Raw genomic sequence first — 23,000 nt, forward strand, 5'->3', positions numbered from 1 at the left:
TGCTGAGACTAAGGGTATGTGATTACTGAATTAGTCCACTTATTGGTTTCATCTAGTCCTGGGTGTGGACTAGATAATGGAAAGGCCCTCTCTGGGTGTGAGTGCTACCCACCCTCATGTGAGTAGCCTGGATAGACTATAGGAGATAGAAAGAGGGCTGCTGGCATCACTTGCTGCCTGCTGCTTTGCTGCCTTCTGCTTCCCATGAACTGTTTTCTCCTCTGTGATGCCTCTCGGCCATACCATCCTGGCATGGAGCCAGCCAATTATGCACTGAAACCTACAATCTGTGAGTTGAAAGAGACCTTTCCTTCTTCGGCTTTGGGTGTTGGGTATTTTGTCTCAGCCACAACAAAAGTAACTAAGACAATGGTGTTGGAAATTCAGACCCTTACAGTCTTGATCACATCCTCCATCAGCCCCTCCCTGGTGTACTTGGCAAGATTTGCTAGGAGTCACCCTGGTTGTGTCTCCTTTCCTACTGGGATGGAACATAAGGTGTGTGGGGTGGGAGCCTATGTGAAGGGTCCTGGAAGAAGACCAAGGGTAAGTAATGCTTCTCCAGGCAAATCCATCCAGGCTCCTGCCTCCTACACCACAGCCTGTGATGTCCTATAGGATATACTTTTAAAACCAGTGGTTTTAGCCCTCTAAACCTTCTAGACTTTGCTGAACCTTACACAGGCTTTTTTTTTTTTTTGTATTTTAGGGATGGGTCTACAGGGTGTTCAGGGTCTCACTACTAGATCGGTCCATAGTGATCCACCTACACAGGCATCTTAAGCCCAGCAGGTCCCAGTGATCTAGCAAGTGCTTCACCAAATTTGGTATTTATGCCATACTCTCCATTTTAACAAATTGTGGTTCAGTGCAACTGGCTAAGAATGTGAATTCTAAAGCCAGGCACGGTGGCACAAGCCTGTGGTCTCAGCACTCAGAAGGCTGAGGCAGGAGGACTGCTGTGAGTTTGAGGTCAGCCTGGGTTATATAGTGAGTTTGAGGTCAGCTTGAACTATGTGGTGAGATGCTGTCTGCGAAAAACAATAAAACAAACAATGAGAATTCTGTAGTGAGAGTATAAATCTTAATCCTGACTCAGTCACTTACTAGCTGTGTGACCCTAGGTAACTAACTTTACCTCTCTGCCTCAGGTTCTAGTCTGTAATATTAAGATAAAAATAATGCTATAGGGTGGGACTGGTAATTCACATTATGTGCTGAGCACTAAGCTACGTGTTCACTCTATAAATCTGTACTACCGTTCACCCAATTGCCCACGCCAAAAAGTCATTCCTTGCTTCCTTTTCCTTTGTCACTTACTAGTCACCAGTGTTTGGTGGCTTTAGCTTAACCTACATCCCTGTGTGGGCACCTTGGTCATTCTCCATTATTTCGCACCTGCTTTTTGTAACACCTGCTTCCTGCCTTTTCCTTCCCCTTCCATCTATTCTCTGGCCAGATAGCCTTGCAAAATTGCAGTCCACATTGTCATAGTTTGTTTTATACTGCTCTAACAGAATATTTGAGACTGGGAAATCTGTATAGAACAGAGATTTGTTTTCTGGGGCTGGGGAGATAGCTCAGTAGAATAAGCACTTGCCTGGCAAGTACAATGGACTGAAAGTGTGAGTTTAAGGGCCCAAGTCCCCAAATTCCAGGGGTTTCATTTCTAGTTCCATTTGAATGGATACATCTAACATGTAGGTGAAAGAGCTATTTCCCAAGAGATGCACTGACAGATTTGCTTAACTTGAAAAGCAAGGCTTACACTGAGCCCACAAAATCATTTCACAGACTCATGGAAACACATCAAGAGCTCTTGTCTTTATGTTACTTGCCTGAGAGTCAAAGTTCTCGCGAGCCCCAGTCAGCTTCTGCAGGTGGCATCGGTTGTTCAGCCGGTCACACTATCCCTGAGGGCTCATCTGTGCAGTCCAGTGGAAGAGGGTACGAGGCGGGCCATCCATCCTCCAAGCTACGAGAACTCAAGTCATCACTTAACTTTCTTCTGGTCTTCAATTTCACCCTAAGCAAAATGGGGATTGCCAAAAATAGCATCTACCTCTGAGAGTTGCTGTCAGGGTTTAACGATATGCTGCATTTAAAGTCATCTAATATTGCTGAATCATTTTGAATATCACATTAATTTGTCCTCTTTAGTCTTCAACTGCTCCTTTAATAAGAAGGAGATAGGGCCTGGGGAGATGGCTCAGTAGAATAAGCACTTGCCTGGCAAGCACAAGGGCCTGAGTTCAATCCCCAGTTCCACCCCCCTCCCCCCAAAAAAAAAAAAAAAAAAAAAACCCAAAAAAAAAAAAAAAAAAAAAAAAAACCCAAAGACAAAACAAAAAGGAGATAATACTCACCGCTATCTCTGTACACTCCACTGCAAAGCCTGGCACAAAATAAATGCTTGGAAAAGATGTATTGAATGAAGGAGGAATGAGTGAACGGGCAGGGGAAGGAGAATGTGTTCAAGAGGAATCCGGCAGTCCTCACGAGGCTCATGCTGCATGGCACGGGCCACTCGAAGGGAAGCTGACTATGTGATCAGTATCTTGGAGTAAAGGAAGTATTTGATTGGCACGCAACCCCAGCATTTTGTACAGTATGTCTCATATTTGGGACATGGTCATTAACATTGTTCCACGAATTCTCCAGAAAAGCTCATTATTTGGCTGTCTGTCAACTCCAAATTCTTAGCCTGTGCTCCCTGCATTGTTTCCCTCTGTGATCCAAAGTCATGGGCAGGGGAAGGACCTACTGACCCACTGACCCCAGATGTTGTTCTCTTCATTTCACTGGCTCTAGCCTTAAATTCCAAAATTAGAGATGTATTCCTTGGCTATTGGGTAAGGGATTTGTGCTTCGTGAAAAGCATACAACTCACTTGGTGTGAATTAGTTTTTTTGTTTTCCCTTCCTGAGAGCAAAGTTTGATAAAAAGGCAACTTAGTGTGTAAAAGTTAGAGGTCACCATGATGGGAAAAAGGAATTCAGAAAAATCATCCTCCGGGACCTAGAGACTGCAGAAGGTTTCGTGTCCCATATTCTGCTGGGTGTGTGACCTTTCCTCTTCACTTGCTCCAGCGACCTTTGCAATGCAGTGACTCTGCCAGAAGCCCAATGAAACCTCTAAAATAAACACACGGCTCTGACTCCTTACACAACCGGTGAATTACAGCTACTCTCACGGACCTTCCAAGCCCAGTTCTGATGTTAGATAATCCAGGTTCAAATCCAGGCTCCTTCACTTACTTCCCAGCTATGTGGTCCTGGGTAAATTATTAAACTTCTTTCGTCCTCCTTGCTGTTGCTGTTTTAATCGATAAAATGGAGAAATAGTAGCTATCTCAAGCGTGAATAACCATCCATGCAAAGTTAATCTATACAGGTGGGAGTTAGTCAGGATTTCCCTTTATGGGAGCAGACAGTGGAAAGGGCCAAAGAGAAGCTTCTGGAATGCTGGTCATGTCTTTCATCCATATGCTGGTCACATGGACGTGCTCCACTGGTGATCATTCAATCAGCTGTATATGATATCTGAACTACTGCAATCATTATTTTTTTTTAAGTTTTGAGATCATTCATATAAAACACATAGTATTTTATCAGTAGCCAATTGCTCTTTTCCTCTGCTGAGCCATCACTCCTGAAGACTTTTAACTTATTTCCAAATAGGAAAATGAGGAACAAGATCAAACAATGCTCACTAGGGGTGGTCTTGATGGGGCGCTCAATACTTTGCTTAAAGGGCTGGGAAACCCTGCTAACTAGGTGACTTTGGCTATTGTCTCTTATGCTCAGAATGGTTCCCGTGTAAAGATTAGAGCATATTTAGAATCAGTTTCATTTCTGAATTGCTCCTTTTACAAGGGAGAATAGGGGCGGATTGGGAAGATGAAACCTCATAGCACTTTATGTAAGATTGGTAAAGTGTCAAATGACCATATTTGAATTGGAGGCAGGGTGAGGGTGTTGAGGTGGGTGGAAATGATATTGTCCTACAGTGCCATCAAAGCTTGGAATGTGGCTCTAAAAAAGGAGAGGAAAAATTCTAGCAAAACCAAACTGGCATGACCGGATCTCATCATAATACCATAGTTCAAAATGTCTTGACCCAGCACCCCCAGCAAGGTCATCTTGGGAACAATTAGACTTTGGTAACAGGACTTAACCTACCTCAGAATGACTAAGGCCTCTCTAAACCCCATGGTTGGTTAATCATTAATGAAGATTTTTGACAAACAAAGCAGAGCAAGCCAAGAAATAAGGGTGGCTAAAAATTAGCCCAGGAAAGGTCATATTTATTACAAAGGCAGGATTTGATGTTGCTTGTGATTGTGGGTATTATTGTGCGAAATAGAGTGGCAAGGAAATATAATTCCACTGGGGAAGCCAAGGTCTCTCCGAGGATTTTGCCTGCGCTCCTTACTATCCCTTGTTCTTTGGGGTTGGGGGGGGGGAGCGGGTCACAGCCTCCACCGCCTTTATGAGAAGCCTGCATTGCTGTCCTGTGGTGGTGGTGTGGTGCTGTTTATCTAGCTGCAGCTGCTCGAGACCCCACAAGAGGAAGAGATAGAAGATTCTAGAGGCTATGACCCAATAACCTCTGGGCTCTGCCTTTCCCTAAACTCAAGGCTTAAGGAGCAATGACAGGTTTGGCGTTTGGTTTCCAACCTCTGTTGTAGAGAAGTTCACTGCTGTCCACAGTGAGTATAAGGCTGTTATCTGCACTGATGATTGGATGAACAGAGGCAGGGCTCTTTGTCCACTGGGAGAGCCTTGCTGGACTCTTGTCAGGGACTTGCAAGTACCATGCCATCTTTGGGTCCTCGCCTTCCTTGTCCCCTTTCCTCCCTGTTCCTAGATCGCCATGCAGATGTCACTTCCTTTTGGGTCTTCCCTGGGCTGTCTGATGCCTTTAATGTCTCGCATTGTGCTAGCACACAGCTGACCCTCTGCAAATGGTATTTAAGTAAGAATGGGAGAATAAAGATGTACAAAGGACTGGGCTGGAGTGTGGCTCAGTGGTATCATGCTTGCCTAGCATGTATAAGGCCCTGGGTTCCAACATCAGCACCACACTGAAAGTTTTAATGCTTGTTGGAATTAATACGGAGGAATGCATTTGTATTACCATTCAAAGGAGTAAAGGGAAGGACATATATCTTTTAGAAAAGTGCCTATGACATATCAAGTTTTTGAGGATTCATGAACACATCTGAATTTTATAATAACCTATGAAGTCAGCATTATTATCTCTAACTAGTTAAGAAATCAGAGGTGAGGTGTCCTTCCCAAGGCTACATGACTGCTAACCAGCAAGGTCTCCCCTGACCCTGGCCTTCTCTGACTATAGGGCCAGCTAATGTCCTAGACCACGGTGCTTGCACACAGAGGAAAGAATTCGGATAATCACATCTCTCCAGGATTTTGTCATGCAGCATTAGAAATCAGAGCAACTCTGGCTACCTAGAAAGTGAAGAGAATGAGGGTGAAAAGAGAAGGACTGTATCTAGTTTGAATGCTTAGACCTTGGAATGAAGTAAAATATTCTGTGGATGGCCAAGTCTTATTCTATCTTTATTTTTTTAAATTTTATTTATTTGTGTGTGTGTGTGTGTGTGTGTGTGGCCAGCTCAGCCCACCAGGGGGCGGGGCTGGCTGGCGTGGTGCTGGGGGATTGACCGGCGGTCCCTGTGCTTTGCTAAGCTTGTTCTAAGTAGGTGCTTTAGACCACTGAGCCATCTCACCAGCCCTTATTCTATCTTTAAACTTAACCTTATTTTTGATCCTGGGAGTCAGAAGTGGGCCATGTGACAAGAGGAAGGACAAGGACAAAGTGACTACATCTGAGTCATCCTCAGTTATTCCTTTTATTTTTTTTGGTGGAACCAGGTATTGAACTCAGGCCCTTGCACTTGCCAGGGAAGCACTTATTCCACTAAGCCATCTCCCTGGCCCTACTAAATTATTCTTTACATGTTGAAAATCTAACTTTTCAGGGTCAAGGTGTCAAAGTGTCTTTTCACTGAGAGTCATGGTAAAATGACACACTGCGCATAACTAAGAACATAACAACTCTGATGTAGAGTTGATTTTAAAGATATGGAATTTATTAAATACACAAAAAAATTCACACCATGTTACTTGTTCTTTCTGCTAAATAAGTGCTAAGGGCCACTGCCATGATAGTTTTGGAATAAAAAGAGGAGCAGCTACTGAAGAGTTAGATGGGTGAGGCCCCGGCTCTGAGGCCCAGGACAAGCCAAGCAATCCAGAAGGGTACAGCTGATGTCCCAGGACTGCTGGTGAGCTTCTTCCATGGTCTTCAGGACGGCCTTGGAGCCAAAGTCCTCAAACCTCCCAGCACACACCCCTCTGCCAGCCTGACCTCCGCTTCCAAGGTGCAGGCCAAGTGCACATGTTCAGCCTCTCTCCCCTCAGCGCCATTCCCCAAGCTGCAGGTGAAGACACACTAAAAGTTTGCAGAAAAGACACTGTACTTGGAGGTAAGTGTATCTTTTCCCAAAGATTGGGCTTACCCATTTTTGGAGTCAGCTGCTAGAACACAGTGCTGTGAGTCCATACAGATTGGAGCTGTGAATCCTACCCACTGTGTGACCCTGGTTGGTCGCAGAGTCCCCTGCCAGCTTATTTACCACATGGTGCTCCTGAAACGATGGAGCCAGTCTTGTGGGTTACACAGCACACTTGTCCTTTCCTTGCGGACTACTGACCTCCTCCTCCCCCTAGATCTTCAACTCTTGAGTGCAAGAAGAACAAAGCTTGGCTCCTAGAACAGAACCTGGCACCTAGTAGAGGTGTAATACTTGTTTTGTATGATTAATAATGCCTCTTCTAAGGAGACCAATTTAACTTGAAGTGGGACTTTTAAAGGGCGCCTGTACTTTTCTCCTGGAACAAGAAGGGATCAGCGTATCTTGTTGCCCTTAAAAATATTGCCTACTGATCTGTCTTCTCGGAAAGTTGCCAGGCCTGTTCTCAAAAGGTCTTTGTATGTCTAAGAGGAAGCAGGAAGTTAGGATTCCAGGAAATGCAGGCTGGGAGGCCATGGCACTATGTTCAAAGTTAAGGCAAAATTCTTATTCACCAGCAAAGCCACATAGAGCAATTATGAGAAGCACATTAATTCCACTGACAATTAGTCACTTTCCAGTCTCTTGCTTGGCGCTGCTGACAGGTACTGTCTGAAGTTAGTGATGATCTTTACAGAAAAGGGAAGGACAGTTCCATTAACCCCATGGTGCCCTGGGAGACAAAGAACCAAGAAGGCTTTGGTTTCCGATGCAGTGACCAACTTCAAGGTCACCCCAGTACTTTTGTAAATTCTCCAAAGAATTCAAAAGTCATGTGAAGTACTTCCATCTGGAGTTCTGAGAGCAAAGCTCTCGGGGCCATAAACTTCAGCACTGAGGGCAGTGACATGCTTTGCCACATCTTATGCCAATCCAGTGTAGTCACTGAATGTTCAACCTTCTACCACCAGAACCAAAGCTGAAGAATACTGATGACTTACAATTCAACCCTCATACCACCCTCCACAGCAAATCCAAGCTGCATCAGTACCTGGCCCATTTCTCTAACAGAAAATACTGAATGAGTTAATCCCTTTTATACTGTAAGGGTTTTTTCTTCAGTGTGGGGAGAAAAAAAAAAATCAGGACTAAAAAATAAAAAATATACCCCATACCATTTAAAATAAAGTCTTAAAATTGCTTGGAAGAAAGCTTTATTTACTACATACATCCTAAGAATGTACTGCAAATGGAGCAGGACCTAAGAAGCCTTTCAAATACAAAGCAGCTAACAACAACTAATGTACTAGCATGTTTGGAAACAGAACTCTAAATTTTTTTTTTTTAAAAAACATTTATATAGTTTGTTCTTAACCCTAAAAAAAAAAAAAAAAGTTCACATTTCAAGTTATAAACTTACCCCAGTAGTGTACTATGAAATGGTTGTTGAAACAACAGAAACAGACCACAGATAGGCTCAGTGATACTCCACTGGCCATCACCAACATTTGTTTTTAAGGTAGTTTGGTAGTGGCCATGTTATCCTTTTTTTTTTTTTTTTCTCCTTCTTTTTGTTTTGTTGTTTTGCAAAGAACTCACAAGCACATGTAAAATACAGTAAGAACGCTGGGTCAGAGTTTCATCCGGTGAAGCTCTGTGGATACCCTTCCCTGGAAGGACAGTACTTCTTTCACACAAGTCAAGAGATGAGGATCCAATCCACACTGCATTTTGCTGGAACATCCATTCCAACAGGCTTGAGTTAGGATGCAGCTTGCTGGGTGCCTCACCGGGAGCATTGCACAATTACTTTCTGTCATTTAAGAACGATGGAAAGGAACAATAGGAATGTTTAGAGGCCTCAGCAGGCACTCAATAATTTTATAGAATAGTTAAATAAATATTCCTTACATACAAAAACTCATCAAGCTGAGGGGGGGAAAGGGCATTTGGGAATCTCTTAATTAAAACAAAACAAAACAAAACAAAACAAAAAAACAACCTAAAAGTGTTTGCTAAGGGCATGGTCCTATTAATTCACAAGTAAGAATTCAGCCATCAACAGAAGAACTCCAGTGAGTGCAAAGAGCTGACGGACCTCTAACATGACACAGACAAACAGTTGTGTATCTGTCACCTATTGCACACCTCATTTCCTTGATAGAGCCTTGAAGAACAATCCAAGTTGATGTATTTCACAAAACAGATGATGATCTGAACATGTTACTGTATTTTACATTCTGGCTGCTGAACAAAAGCCTTTTAAAACACTGCAACAATATATTCACTTCCTAATAAAACAAACCCTTCTAACAGCACTGAAATAACATGGTGTTATTTTGTATTAAACTACATAACCTGGAACTTCTGCAACATAAAAGGAGTCAAAACTTAAAGGATATTTACAAATTTTCTTTGAACTCCTCTGGTCTCTCCTCCTGGACTTGCATGGTCCAAGTTCATTGCAAGTGCGCAGAGTCGAGGACAGATAGACATTAACGCTTGACAGACACAATGTCGCTAAAGCCCTCCTGCCCACACACATTTTGTATGAAACATGGTAAGATGACCAGAAGCTTAACTGTCTGCTGACTAGAGTCCCTAGGGTCTTGTCTACAATGATATACATTCTTTGTCTCTAAAAGTCATACTTCAAAAACAAATAAAAGCATTAGACAGGGAATTAAGGTTTTATATCAGACAAATAGCTATGCAAAGATGTCTTAGGCAAACACAATAAAACCTTGTGCTTACACATACTCTGCTATTGAAAATAGCACATATAGAAGAGAATACACCTCCCCAACCAGAACAAAAAAATACAGCAAAACAAAACTCCAACAAAAACCTAGGAAGAAGTATAAAAGCCACCGGTTGTTTTCTCTATCAGAGTTCTTCATTTGTCCCAGCCTTGCCAAACTTGGCAGCTGGGTGGGGGTCAGGCAGAGGTCATGGTGTGATAGGCACAGCGAATGGAGAAGGCACAGGAGGAGCCCAAGGAAGTGGTGGCAGGGGAGGGTTTTCCAGTGTCTGGACACAGTTTGTGGCGAGTCACTCCCGTGTTGGCTGAAGGAGACATCGAGTGTTTGATTGTAACACCCTCAACCCTTAATGCTGGTGGAAACATAGCAGAGGTTTTACTCATTTAAAAAATTGCACTTTCCAGTATCACTTTTAAAATAACATCTTATGTAGTATTTTAAAGCACTATGGTTTGTATCTTTAAATATTGAATATAGTTTTTCAAAATAGTTCCCTAGCTGCTCAAATGTGCTTTCTTTTTAATATATAGCTGATATATTATTGAAGATACTACAAAATAGAAATATCTGGAGTGCAGAAGTTAAGAAAATAACCTTCATACTGAAAATATATCCTTAAAAAACAAACAAAAAACAAAACCTCTATATAAATGTAGTATAGCATAAACATTTTTTAAAAGATGGCATTAAGGCATGGACCACTGTAAGTCTTATAGAAATGTATGAACACAGGCCTGTGAAGTGGAAAATAGTCTTTACTAGTGAAAAACTTCATGTATATAAAACATTTCCATGTAGTATCTGATAACATTCTTCACTTTCTGGTTTCGTATGTGCGCTGATCCAACATGTTCTGTCTTCATAAATAGTAAAGCGTTCCTTCAGTGGTCTTTGGGCTTGTCTTTCGCTGGTCACCAGTCTCAGTATGTCTGGTAGACGTCATGAATGGGGACCTGAATAGCAGCAGCGGGGAAGGCCTGAGGTATGTAGCCCGCGGCGTACCCTCCGTACACGGCAGCTGCAGCCGCCGCGTTCTTCTGTAGTGTGGCAATTGTGGCTGTGGCCGGAGCAGCAAAAGGGACATAACTGGCCCCGTAGATGCCGGCAGTGTGAATTCTCTGCACATTTGGGGCCACTGTGTACACCGGAGTTATTGGGCGTCCCTGAGGAGGAGAGAAAAAGGAAACCCGTCCTGAGCGAGTATGTACACCATGACCATCATTCGTTCAGCAAATACCTCTCTGGAGCACAGAGCAAAGCCTTTCAGTCTCAGGAAAAAAGAGGCAGAGAAACAAGCAGCAGGGTAAGAGTCACTGAAGAGGCAAGGGGGCGCCTCAAGGTGGCACTAATTCATCCACATTCAACTACGCTACCTGGGGTGGAGTGACGTAGAAGCCTGAGGCAAAGTCGGGCTGCTCGGGCATCTTCTACCCATCATTCCATTCAATCAGCCCATGCTGCAGAGTGAGCTCCACAGGGGATCTGTGACTCTCCCCTCACACAGGGTATCTGTAGAATGTTACAGATGCTCCCAGAGGGAGCATCTTCCCCAAAACACCCTCCCACCCCCCGACAGGTCAGCTGCCTCAACACTTACTTGACTGATAGAATGTGATCTGTTTCTAACCTAAACTGCAATGCTTACAATTCTGGGACCACACACACTTTGCAGCCAATGTGATTGCTGGTTCCCACCTAAGATACAACACTACTACATGTACAGCATGGTGCAGAAGATTCCCGAAGGCATCAACTTGGGAGCTGGAGCAACTGGGAGCACTGGGGCTGACACTGGAGGAAAAGAGGAGTTTGCAGATAAGAAGGAAGTACAAGTCAAGCTAAGGAAAGCTTCCCCAGTGGAGGTGACCATCACAGCCCTGTCCTAGTCCCCACTATGTCCTTCCGTGTGCCTGAGAACAGAACCTACCCTTTTTTCAGTACACAAAGGAGTCAGACATAAAGTCTGTGAAGTTCAGTTATTCCCAGAGTTCAGCATAGCTCTAGTTTCTGGGAGTTGCTTCATTCAAAGGGGGATTTTGGTAAAATAAAAATACATTTAACAAGATATTTAGTGTATCTAACATTCTACAGATACCCTGAACTAAAAGCTGGTTTGATCTCTTCATGCATTATCATATCTTCAAAATACTTATGTTAGAGTGTATGAAATGCAAAGTTAGTTTTAAGATCCTAATTCTTCCTGGATCCTTCTAGAGGAATTAAGATATTTCACTTACCAAATCTGTAAGGCAGTCTCGCAGAATCATACTTAAAGGAACTTCTAATTTAGGAATACTGTTTTCACCTAGAGTCACAACAGTAACTACAGAAATGCTCATTCTGACAGCAGGAGCAGGAGGCTCTTGTCGGCCAGCCCTGCTCTACGGGCCTTATTTGGGTGCCAGGGGCATGTGGGCCCATCACAAGCCGCACTGAAGCTTGTGGAGAGGTGTGGATGTGTTAAGGGACTTGCATGAACTGACACAGCTGTTGAGCAATGTGTGGTCAACATCACTCTACCTCCCATAAGGCTGTGCAAGAGACAAGAGTCTTGCTGATCACTCCTTACAGCCAGAGAGGTGAGCCTGGGAACGGGAGGAGAGTGCACAGCACACGAGCAGCCTTCCCCCAACGTGTGGCTGCAGGGCTAGCAACAAAGGCACAAAGGCAGAGAAGGGCACCCGAGATGCCAAGTGGCCCTGGTCCTGCCCACACCTAGTACAGGCTGCTCAAGCCAGGCACATCACTGTGCAGATCTCTACCCAGCCTGATGAGGACAGACCAGACTGGACGGCCAAGAGTTCTTGGTGGCCCAAACTGCTGTTCTAATCTGGATTGTGACCTCAAGGTTGAAACACCTTAAGTAAGGGACACTTTTCATGCTGTTCCCAACATACCACGAGGGGTAAGCAACTACCTTTACTAATAGTTGAGTAAAAGCAGACCTAATCTAACCTACATATTATTTGTAGTAACACCTACGGGGAAACAACAGCCTCAACAGCCAATCAGACAATGATAAACACCTGTCTAAAAAAATCCATCTGCCATCTAACATCTACTTGCAAACCAAATACCAGGTAGTGAATGCCTGTGATCACAGCACTCTGAAGGCTGGCACGAGGATCTTGACAAGTGTGGTGACACACGCTTATAATCCCAGTACTGGGGGTGGGGGAGACTAAAGCAGGAGGATCACAAGTTCAAACCCAGCCTGAGCAATTTAGTGCTTTAGCAAGACTCTGTTTCAAAATTTAAAAGGGGGAGGAGGGCTGGGAAAGTAGCACAGTGGGTTCAATCCCCAGCGCTGACATAAGAAGATGCCCCAAATTCAAGGCCAGCCTGGGCTACACAGCAAGATCCTGTCACAAACTGAAAAAAAAAAGCCCTCAAAAACTGCTTCTAATCTAGGGAAGGAAATTGAAACCATGGATTAAATGAGATTGGAGCAGGTCTGTGAATTTTACTTCCTCCTCCTAGCCCAGATTATTGTGTGCACTGAGGCTTGTAAAGATTATTACTAACAGCTACATACCAACCACGGTCCTCCCCGATTCGTTTCATGTCACTTGTTTTGGTTCTTACTCTCTTCCCCCTAACTTTGCTAAGAACCCTTTTACATCAGCAGGGGCAATGCACCCTTGTCATAAGTGACATTTCCAGGTAAGGGACGTGTGCTGCAGCCTTGGCTGCAGCTAGCAGGCTTGTGACCTTCCGCAAGGAATACAGGAGGAACAGAGGAGGGAGGAGAGGTGGGAGTGGATGTGGGGGAGAGAGAACTGCAGTTTCCCTGCTGTCAGAGAGGACTGCTTATCCCTGCTCTGCCTGCACCTTTCTGTCAAGAATGAGAAAAGTGTAGGTCGACACTGGCAAATTTTCCTCTGGTGCTTTTCAAGCCTGCATGAAGTATTGGATATAAAATGGCAAAACAGGGTCTCAAGCAGGGAGGGGTATGAGAGTTATGCCACAGGAGGTCCTAAAAGCCACCCTGGGTGTCAATTTCCAGGGTGACTTGGGCAGGTGCTCTCCTCACCAATCAGTGCTGCCTGAAATGCTCCACCCCCGGCTGCCATCAGGCAGAACTCAGAAGCAGCAAAAGCCGCAAGGCAGAGCCCAGGTGAGGTCAGGACACTCAGACCTGAGAGCGCCATGGCCCCACAAGTCAGCTGCCTGGGTGTTGTGCAGAAAGTCCTGGAGGAGGAGCAAGCTGCCACGGGAGACAACTCACTGGCAACGGTTGCTCTTAGCAGATTCACAAGCAAAGACTATGACGGAGGGATCTGCTGGCCACATACAGTGCAGATGGGAGCGCCATCGGGAGGTGTGGAACTGAGTGTGATTAGGGGCCTGGAGTGTGGGCCTGCTGAGAAAAGAAAGCTCCGAGGAAAGAACGGAGAAATTACTACTGTGTGCAGCTGGATGGAGGGAGTAACTGCTCATGTGCTATAGCACAGGAGGGTAACTACGGATGACAACAATTAATTATAAATCTCGGAGAAGCTAGGATACAGGATCCTGAATGTTCCCATGACAAGTGGCAAAATGTTTAGGGTGCTCAGTATGCCAATTACCTGATCTGACCATTATACATTATATATGTATGTATTAAAATATCAATATGTGGGGCCAGGGAGATGGCTCAATAAAGGGTCTGAGTTCAATCCCCGGTTCCACCAAAAAAAAAAAAAAAAAAAGATATGTACTCCATACATATGTATGATTTTTGTGTTGATGAAAGTACTAAAGAGACTGACTATCTGAAATGCACTGAATTTTACTTTAAAGTTATTATGGACATTTATGATCAATCCCCAAGTAACAATTAAACTTAGTTGTCATACAGTGTGAGTCATGTACTATCTTTTTTTTTTTTTTGTAGTAAGAGAACATGAGTTAAAGAATGCTCAATGACATACACATGAATTAGTTGACTTAATCCTTTCTGAATTACAGTCAAGACTTGGTTCAGTGCAGGCCAAAGCAAGGGAACAGCATCCCATCAGTTCTCCATCTGCCTGGTTCTGTTTTAGAATTACAAGGCACTGGCATGAAGTATCAATTGTAAGGGCTGGGGAGATAAGTAGAGTAAGTGCCGACCTGGCAAGCACAGGGTCCTGAGTTCAATCCCTGGTAGGAAGGAAAAAAATTGGCAGCTTGGGGGTTAGCTCAGTTGTTTAAGTGCCTGCTCTGGCAAACCCAGTCAGGCACACGGGACCCCAGTTCAATCCCCAGCTCCACCTGCCCTTAAGGCAGCCTAAGCCAGCCAAACAAACAAACAAACAAAAAAACCCCAAAACAATAAAAACAACAAAAAATAATTAAGTATCAATTCTAGAACCCAGTCACATTCAATCACACTGCAGCCTTCAAGGTCTAGAGCCTCGGAATCTGGCTAATTTCATTCACTTAGATGGGAGATCCTGGGCTTGAGTATTTGTGATTGGTGGCAACACAGCTGTGGTTCACTGTGTAGGTGTCTCCCCAAGAAGAGTGTCTCTATCAAACATATGCACTCCCCATCCACTGTGTACTGAAGACAAAAAGAAGCCTGGGACAGAGCCTGGTCTGCAATGGCTTCAACCTGAACCCGAACACACTAGCATCTGCAGCTGTGTCCATGTGGTAAAGCAGCAGGGAGAAGCATAGCGCAGAGGATTTCCCTAGGCTGACTAGTGAGAGGGCTCCACAGTAAGGCTGAAGTGGGGAAGGAGAGCAAACAGGCAGAGGAGCTTGGGAAGACAGGGGGATGCGGTGCTACAGCAGGAAGTGGAATAAAGGCAGATTTTATAAAAGTATCTGTACCTGCACAGTGCTTTTTGTGTACATGCACACACAATACGTTTTACACACACACACACACACACACACACACACACACACACACACACACAGTAAACATTTTACAAAAACCTCCTTGAGCTACAATTAGGAACGTGAAATTATGAATGATCTCCCTGAACTCTGTGTATTAGCTCCTTTAAAACAGGAGGTAAATATTTTTTCATGGACACTTAAAAAAATACAGAAATACATTGCGACACTGTAAAATCATGCATCACATTTGTATATTGCATCCCATCCCTAACACAATGATGCTACGGTGGAACAGTTCTTATTAAAAGTTTCCTTCCTGTCATGGTTCGTGTTAGGCCTTTTTAAGGGCCAAGAGGGAGCTCAGAGGTGGAGCATTTGCATAGCATGCTATGAGGCCCTGGGTTCAATTCCCAGCAATGCAAAAACAATTTTCTTAATATAAATGTCATCCAATCTCATAGTTCTGACAGAGAAGCAGGCACAAATAAATCCACAGTGCTGACCACTACATCAGTCCATGAGAGAGAGAGAGGCCGCACACACTGGTGTCACCGAGGCAGCAGGAACCCTACCTGGAAAGGTGGCGGCGTTGAGACGGCAGGAATGATGGCAGCGGCGGCTGCGGCTGCAGCCGCAGCGCTGGCTGGGTCTGGCTGCACTGCAATGGGGCTGATCATGTGCTCCATGGTGTGAATTTTGCCATCTTCAATCATTTTAGGGGCCGGGGCTGCCTGAAACATGGAATACTGGGGCCCAATGGCAGGGATGGCCACTGCAAGAGAAGCAAGGGGGAAAATGGATCTATCACTTCCAGTCACGGAGGAGGCGTCTATAGTTGCTCTGTGATAGCCCACGAAGCCCAGGCCAGTGCCACAGTCCTCTCCCTGCTAGCGAATGCACTCTCAGCACAAGCCATGGAATGAGGGCCTGCCTACAAGAAAGGGGCAGGAGAAGCAGGGACGGTCCTCTGGAGCCACCGGGTATAGAGTCCCCCAACAGAGCACAGCAGAAGGAAAATTTATTTTTTTACTTTTATATTTTTTTTGCAGAACCGGGGATTGAACTCAGGTCCTTGCACTTGCCAGGGAAGCGCTTATTCCACTGAGTCATCTCCCCAGCCCCTCATAGAGGAAAATTTAGAACTAAGTTTTAGCACAAACATTTCCTAACCTTTCTACTTAGAAATCTCCCTTTGAATCTTACCTTGATGCCAAGTGGAGCAAGAAAGGCCTCTGACCTGGGAACACGGGCTCAGGCTGAGAGTAAGTGTGTCTATTCATTCTTGTTCTCTCACCTGGAACCACATGGGCCTGCTCTTTCTTTCTTTCTTTTTGCAGGGTGGAGGGGAGGGGCAGGGAGCATAACCAGGAATTGAACTCATGACCTTGTGCTGCTGAGCTAAATCCCCAGTCTGAGTTTTTTTCATTTTTACCATTTTTAAGAAGCAGGTGGTAGTGGTGACTACTTTCCCTAACACCTCAGATCTGTGTACATCTTTCCTGTCCTATATTTCCCATTTCAATGTGATCAATTCAAGGAGGAAAGAAATTCAACTTTAAAAATGGAAAACTCTCTAATTTTCTTATATCCATTTATAGTCCTAAAGCACTGGAGTGACCCCCCACCCCCACCACCAGAGGAACCCGCCAACTCAAATAATTTCTATGAGTGAAGTCCAAAGAACTGATTTCAAACATAAATTCAAACAGGTATCAATTATTAAGGTCAATGTACAATAAGGAAAGGGCAAAAGGAAAAGACACCGGTCCAGATTTGTGGGAGTTTGTGCATGTGTGTCCTTGTGATTTGAAAGGACAAACAAGCACAGGAAATGTGTATTCAAACCATCCTTTCATTTAGGTTTCTTCTCTAACTCTAGGTACATTTATCCTAATAAAGACTCACTTGATCAAAGGTAAGGAGACAAATGACTGTAAGCTAAACAATGGAGTAGCCGTTCAATAAAAGATATCTGAAACCTTAGCCAAATATTTTATCTGCCTTTCCAACCATATCTCCCACTGGTCCTCTGCCCACAGTGCTTCACCCTGACTGGTTGCTTCTAGTAATACAAGGCCTAATTTCCTGGAAGATCAGAAATGAGAGGCCAGGGAAGGTTGTAAGTTTAGGTCACAGGGGGTTGTATGAGCTGCTTTGGCCACCTGTTCTTAGGAATCTCTACCTTGGGCTTCATATGACTGAAGTTTCTTTTTTAAAATATGGAGATATATATCTTTTAAAAAAAATATATATATATATATTTTTTTTTTTTTGCATTGGGAATTGAAATCAGGACCTTGTGCTTGCCAGGCAGGGGCTGTGCCACTGACCTATATCCCTGGCCTTCTTTTTCTTTAAATCATGCTCTCTTCTGGTTATCTAGAGCTACTTCTTCTTTTTTTTTTTTTTTTTTTGACCGGGGGTTGAACTCAGGTCCTTGTGCTTGCCAGGCAAATGCTTATTCTACTGAGCCATCTCTCGGCCCCTAGAGCTACTTCTTTAGAAGTCCATTTCCCAATGAGTATAATCCCAGTATGGAGCTGCAAGAGCTAGGCCAGCCAAAGTTACGCTGCTCAGAAGGGCAGTACCAGCGTGTACACGGAAGTTCAGTGCAAGGAGACATTTCACTGCAGGGACAGCAGGATTTTTTCTCACAGGACAAAAAGGCATCAGCGGTCTCTTCAAAAGGAGGCTATCTGTGAGAGGGGTCAGTCCTCAATGAGGCAAAGTCTGAGTGGCTGAGCTCTTTACTTCCCCTCTGTGGGGGCAGGCTGCTGGTCTGGAGTGGGATGCTCAGGTAGCAAAGACTGAAGCTTCCGGCTTTTCAGGCTTGTGTGGTGTGTGCTGAAAGCCAGCAGCTGCTGCACTCGCCGAACAAACAGGGTTAAAGTTTCTCATCGGACCAAAGGCCCTGCCTCCCGTTAGGTAACCAAGGGTGTTAACAACCTTGGCAAACAGGTTTGTGGGCCCTGGAGGTGAAAGCAAAGTTCAAGGTCCCTAGCTCAACCGCTTCCTCTATTCTAGATACACCCATCCAGCAGGTTCCAGGCAATCAGCAGCTGCAAGAACTTTCACTACTGCCCTGTCCCCCAGACTTATTTGCTCAGCTTACAACAAGGGACAAATGGTGCTCTTTCCACTGGAAGGGGAATTTCCAGCTGTCAGAACTGGTAATGATGCTGAGTGTGGTGGATCACACCTGCAATCCCAGAACTCTGGGGGGAGGGAGGGCTCTGAGGCAGGAGGATCGCAGTGTGAGATGAAGACCTGGGCAATTTAGCGAGACCTAGCACACATGAAGACTTAGTATCAAGTTCCAGCATCACTGAAATGAAAAGAAACAAACAAAAAGAAATTAACTGGTCTGACGGTTGGGATAGAACTAGGCCAGAGTAAGGACAAAGCAGGGGTTACTGGCTGCCAGTGAGAAAAGCAACTGATTACTGTGCAAATGGAAGAGGAGCCCAGAGACTTGGACTCCTTTGGGGAGGGGGCTGGAGTTCAGGCTGCATGAAATGCAATCCTGCTGCCGTTTATACTGACCTGTACCAGGTTTAATGGCAACTGGATTGACGGCAGAGATTTCCAAATTCGGCACAAGTTCATAACCTTTTTCCTGCTGCTTTCCTTTTCCTTCGTGATATCGGCTGTAGATTCCACGGCCGGCAGAATATCCCCCGAGGTAGGAGCCCCGGGGCCCTGGGGCTCTGTTGCCAGCCATGCCTCGCCCCCGGCCTCGTATGCTGCCTGCTGGTGACAACACAGAAGGATGAGTAAGCAGCAGACAGGGCGGGAGGCAGCCCTCGGCTCCAGGCCCTGGGCTCTTGGTGTGCCCTGTGTCCAGCTATAGTACCCACAGGCTTGGTCTTCAATGGGTTTGTAAAGTCTCTTCCAAACACTATTTCAGCCTAGCTAGGCGCCGTAGGCCTGTGTGCTTAGCACAGGAGACCAACTTGCAAAATGGCTCCCTAAGATTGTAAAGGCAACTGCAGTAAAGAATACCATCCAGAGTGTAGAACAGTCAGACCTAGAGAGGGATCTCCTAGTCCTCCCTTCTCATTTTATGCTTGAGGAAACAGCTAGGGACTTGAGGTGACTGATTAAAGTCACAGGCCAGTGATCGGGAGGGCAGGTCCCAGAGCCCGGGCCATGTCTTCCAGAGGCAGGCTTGCTCTCATCATTTCGTAATCACTGCCCAAAAACAACAATAATAAAACATATTCCTGGACTGACATCTCCCAGACAGAACTTCAGAAGACTTTTAACCTAAGTTCCATAAGATAGGTGGACCTGCCCCAGGCGTAGGCTTTAGTGGGGAAATGGGGCTCCTTGGTTTACCGTTTCCCTCACAATAATCTGTATGTATTTCCCTCTACAGAGCTACACGACTGAAGGCCAAAGAGCCCACAAAGAGAACCCAGACCTGAATCCAAATGCAGGGGGCTCAGCTTCTGCCAGCTCAGTAACCCCAGCCACTGCACCGAGCAGGTAGGCAGGCGGGGCTCTGGGGCACCCCGGAACAGAGTCTCCACTAACCTTTCACAAAGTAGTCCCTGTTGGGCCCGATGAGCGCGTTGTAGGGGTAGCCGTAGTAGGCAAGCGTGTAGGGGTCGCATGAGTACACGTAGCTGGGCGGCTGCGCTGCAGCCTCGGCCGCACCCCCGCCCTTGGCTGCTTTCTGGTACCGGGAGTACTGCTCCTTGTCCACCGGCTTGGCCAGCGTGACCTCGAGGCATGAGCCCTCCAGTTCGGTGCCATTGAGGTTGTTCATGGCCTGCACGGCGTCCTCACGGCTGGTGAAGTGCACGAAGGCATAGTCGCGGATCTTCTTGACGCGCTCCACGCAACCGGGGTTGAACTGGCCGAAGCTCTTCTTGATTGTGTCCTCGGTGGTCTCGATCATGAGGTTGCGCACGTAGAGGATCTTCACGGTCTCCATCACGTCCTCGTCCACGTCGATCTCGGGCTCGGCCCAGTCCACAGCAATCTGGTGGCCCCACAGCTGGATGCGGCCAGGCATGAGCTTGCGGCGCGCCATGGCGGCAGCGCGGTGGCTCTCGTACTCCACGAAGGCGAAGCCGCGGTTCTTCATCTTGTCGGCTGCACTGGCGTACACGATGACGTCCAGCACGCCCTCGGTGACCTTGGCGATCTCCTCCAGGATCTCCTCGCGCTTCTTCATCTTGGGGATGCCACCGATGAAGAGGCGGCAGTTGTCCACGCTGCAGCACACCCCCAGCAGCCGGCCAGGCCGGATCTCGTAGTTGTTGAGCTCGCGCACAGCGCGCTTGGCCTCGTTCTTGTGGCAGTACATGACGAAGGCATAGCCGCGGTTCTTGCCGTCGAAGTCCATCATGAGGCGCAGCTCGTAGATGCGGCCCACGGCCTCGAACACGGGCACCAGCTCGTCCTCATACACGTCGCGCGGGATCTTGCCCACGAAGACCTCGCAGCCACGCTGGGGGTGCGGGCCCTCCCAGCCCGGGGGAGGCCCGCCGTATTTGCGCTGCCCATTCTCCTGCATCATGCTGTAGCCAGTGCGCTCCATTAGCGCCACCAGGGCTGCCTCGTTGGGCGCACCCGCCACCCCCTCGGGCACTTTGGCCGAGGCCGCGGAGGCCGGCTCGCTACTCATGGCTGCGGTGGAATCCTCTGCGGTCATAATGTCACAGGCATCCACGGCTGGGGACACCTGGGGAAAAAGAGGAGCGTGTGCATCAGTGGGGAGCCCCAGCTCAGCTGCGCAGGTTCTCTTTGGACCCGGAAGAGTGATAGAGAGTCATGCTTCTAAATAGGCGTGGCATCCTAAGTGGGAAGGCCGAGGGCATTCTCTGCATGCAGCAGGCCTAAAATGGTCCATTGCGCAGGATTGGGGTGGAGCAAACAAAACAAAAACCAGAAGTGACCCAGTGGGGGAAAACAATAGCACGAGCAACTACTTCCGTTTCCTCAGCCTTCCCTCAGTTGTGAGGCTCAGAGAACCCACAGAGGTTAAGAAGATGAGCTACACAAGCAAGCCGGTGACGAGACAGTTCTTAAAATTTAAGTTCTTGAAAACCTTAAATTCCTACAGCAAATACTATGTTATGCTGAACTCCCGCTCTGTCTACGCAGATCGATTTCTTTGAACATTTTGAGAACCCAATTTATCTCTGACATACATAGCCATTTTCTTTTTAAATATGCATTCTTTCTCACTGTAGGAATAGAAATAGAGCCATGGAATTATTGAAGAAAATTTGGGGGAGGTGTTATTATGTAAATCACAGCAGAGCTTGGGACTGATGCCTTGACAAGGATGGGTAAGGTACGCGTTCCCAAGGATGTCACGCACATTCTTAGTTTTGGACTCCGCAATCTGTGCAAAGCTAGATGAACTTCAAGCCCGCAGATTTGGGAAGCAATGCCTCTCAGGTAAAGCACCCTACAGTATCCAAAGAACTGTCTCGTCACCTGCATGCCTGTAGCTCATCTTCTTAAGCTCTGCCTTGGAAGGGGCAGTCAGTGGCTTGCCTGCCTGCACGGAAGCAGACCCAGGCAGCTTACAAAGTACCCATTTCCCACAGCCAGGGCCAGCTAATGGGAGGACTTGATTCTAAGACTTCCGGCTCCAAATTCTGTATTTTTCCTCCAGCATGGGTGGGGCAAACTTGGAGGAAGAGTTGCTGCCAGTCATAACTACTGAGATTTGCAGTGGGGCTTATGTGGTGAAAAAAACTGAACAATTTTACTTCAAATAAAATTAAGCAGTAGTAGGTCTGAAGTGTGCCCACCTTCATTCTGATGGTACAGGGCTCTGTAGAAACGGTTCCAAATTATACCGTAAGGTTATCATCAAGAGATTGGGATGGCTTACATAGTGCATGTGTGGCCATCCCTCCTACTGCAAAAAGTGAATATACAAATAGAGGTTATCACCAAGAGCTGAATTGCCATGCTTTTGTAAAAAAGCTCCACCTGGCTTTTTTAAAATTTATTTTTTTAATGTACTTGGTACAGGGTCTCACTAAGCAGCCGAGACTCCTAGTGATCATCCTGTCTCAGCCTCCCACCTCTAGGATTATAGGCGTGTGCCACCACACCTTGTCTCGGTGTCCTAGGGGTGGGCCTAGGGGCAGGGCCAGTGTGGCATGTGCTACCAGGATCTGAGCTCCGTCCTTGAGCTTGCCTAAGTAGGCACTTAGTCCGCTGAGCTATCTCACTGGCCCTCCAATTGTCTTTTTCAAGAAAAATGTCCAGCTGGGCATGGTGGTGCAGGCCTGTAATCCCAGCACTCCGGGAGGCGAAGGCAGGAGGATCGCAAGTTTGAGCCTAACCTAGGTAACTCTGTGAGATCCTGTATCAAAATAAATAATAATAATAAAGAGCCTAAAAGGTGCAGGTACCAAGGGTTTGGTCCACAGGCCTGCTGTGCCGGCCCCACCCCCAGGGCTGCTGAGACAGCAATTGAGACTGGGCATGGTGGCACACGCCTGTAATCCCAGCACTTGGGAGGCTGTAAACAGGCAGATCACTAAGAGTCAGATCTAGTGAGGCCCTGAACACCCTGTAGACCCTTCCCTAACATACAAATAAATAAATAAAAATAAAAATAGGGCTGGGAATATATAACTCAGAGCAAAAGCCCTCGGTTGGCTTAATGCCTAGTACAGAGGGAAAAACAAGCCTATTTTACTTTCTGACAATTACATGTTATAGGAAATTAAGAAACAAAGAAGCCAATGCCAGAATTAAACTTTCTATTGTATTTTAGTTTTCTCTTTCATTTTTTTGAGGGAGGTAGTGTGGTCTGGTATAGAGCTTGGCTTCTTACAAATCTATTTCCTTTTTTTTTTTTTTTGTGGTACCAGGGATTGAATTTAGGACCCTGTACTTGCCAGGCA

At 46.0% G+C, this 23,000-nt stretch overlaps 1 protein-coding gene across 8 annotated transcripts in view; it reads right to left on the reverse strand.

Annotated features, from left to right (window-relative positions):
• Window positions 1-7,738: 7,738 nt before the first annotated feature.
• Rbm47 (RNA binding motif protein 47) overlaps window positions 7,739-23,000 on the reverse strand; it is a 193,046-nt gene continuing 177,784 nt past the window's right edge. For 7 of the 8 annotated variants that reach the window (XM_023702732.1, XM_023702733.1, XM_023702731.1 and 4 more), the window contains 4 exons: window positions 19,654-20,809; window positions 18,661-18,867; window positions 15,690-15,889; window positions 7,739-10,466 (listed from right to left, as the gene is read on the reverse strand). In XM_023702732.1, coding sequence (XP_023558500.1) covers window positions 10,224-10,466; window positions 15,690-15,889; window positions 18,661-18,867; window positions 19,654-20,779 — 1,776 coding nt within the window. In that variant the 5' untranslated portion in view covers window positions 20,780-20,809 and the 3' untranslated portion in view covers window positions 7,739-10,223. The remainder of the gene's footprint in view (window positions 10,467-15,689; window positions 15,890-18,660; window positions 18,868-19,653; window positions 20,810-23,000) is intronic. The other variant, XM_023702738.1, reaches the window with a different exon arrangement.

This window comes from Octodon degus, unplaced genomic scaffold (assembly GCF_000260255.1).
Source record: "Octodon degus isolate 3935 unplaced genomic scaffold, OctDeg1.0 scaffold00158, whole genome shotgun sequence".
In the NCBI taxonomy this organism is placed as follows: domain Eukaryota; kingdom Metazoa; phylum Chordata; class Mammalia; order Rodentia; family Octodontidae; genus Octodon; species Octodon degus.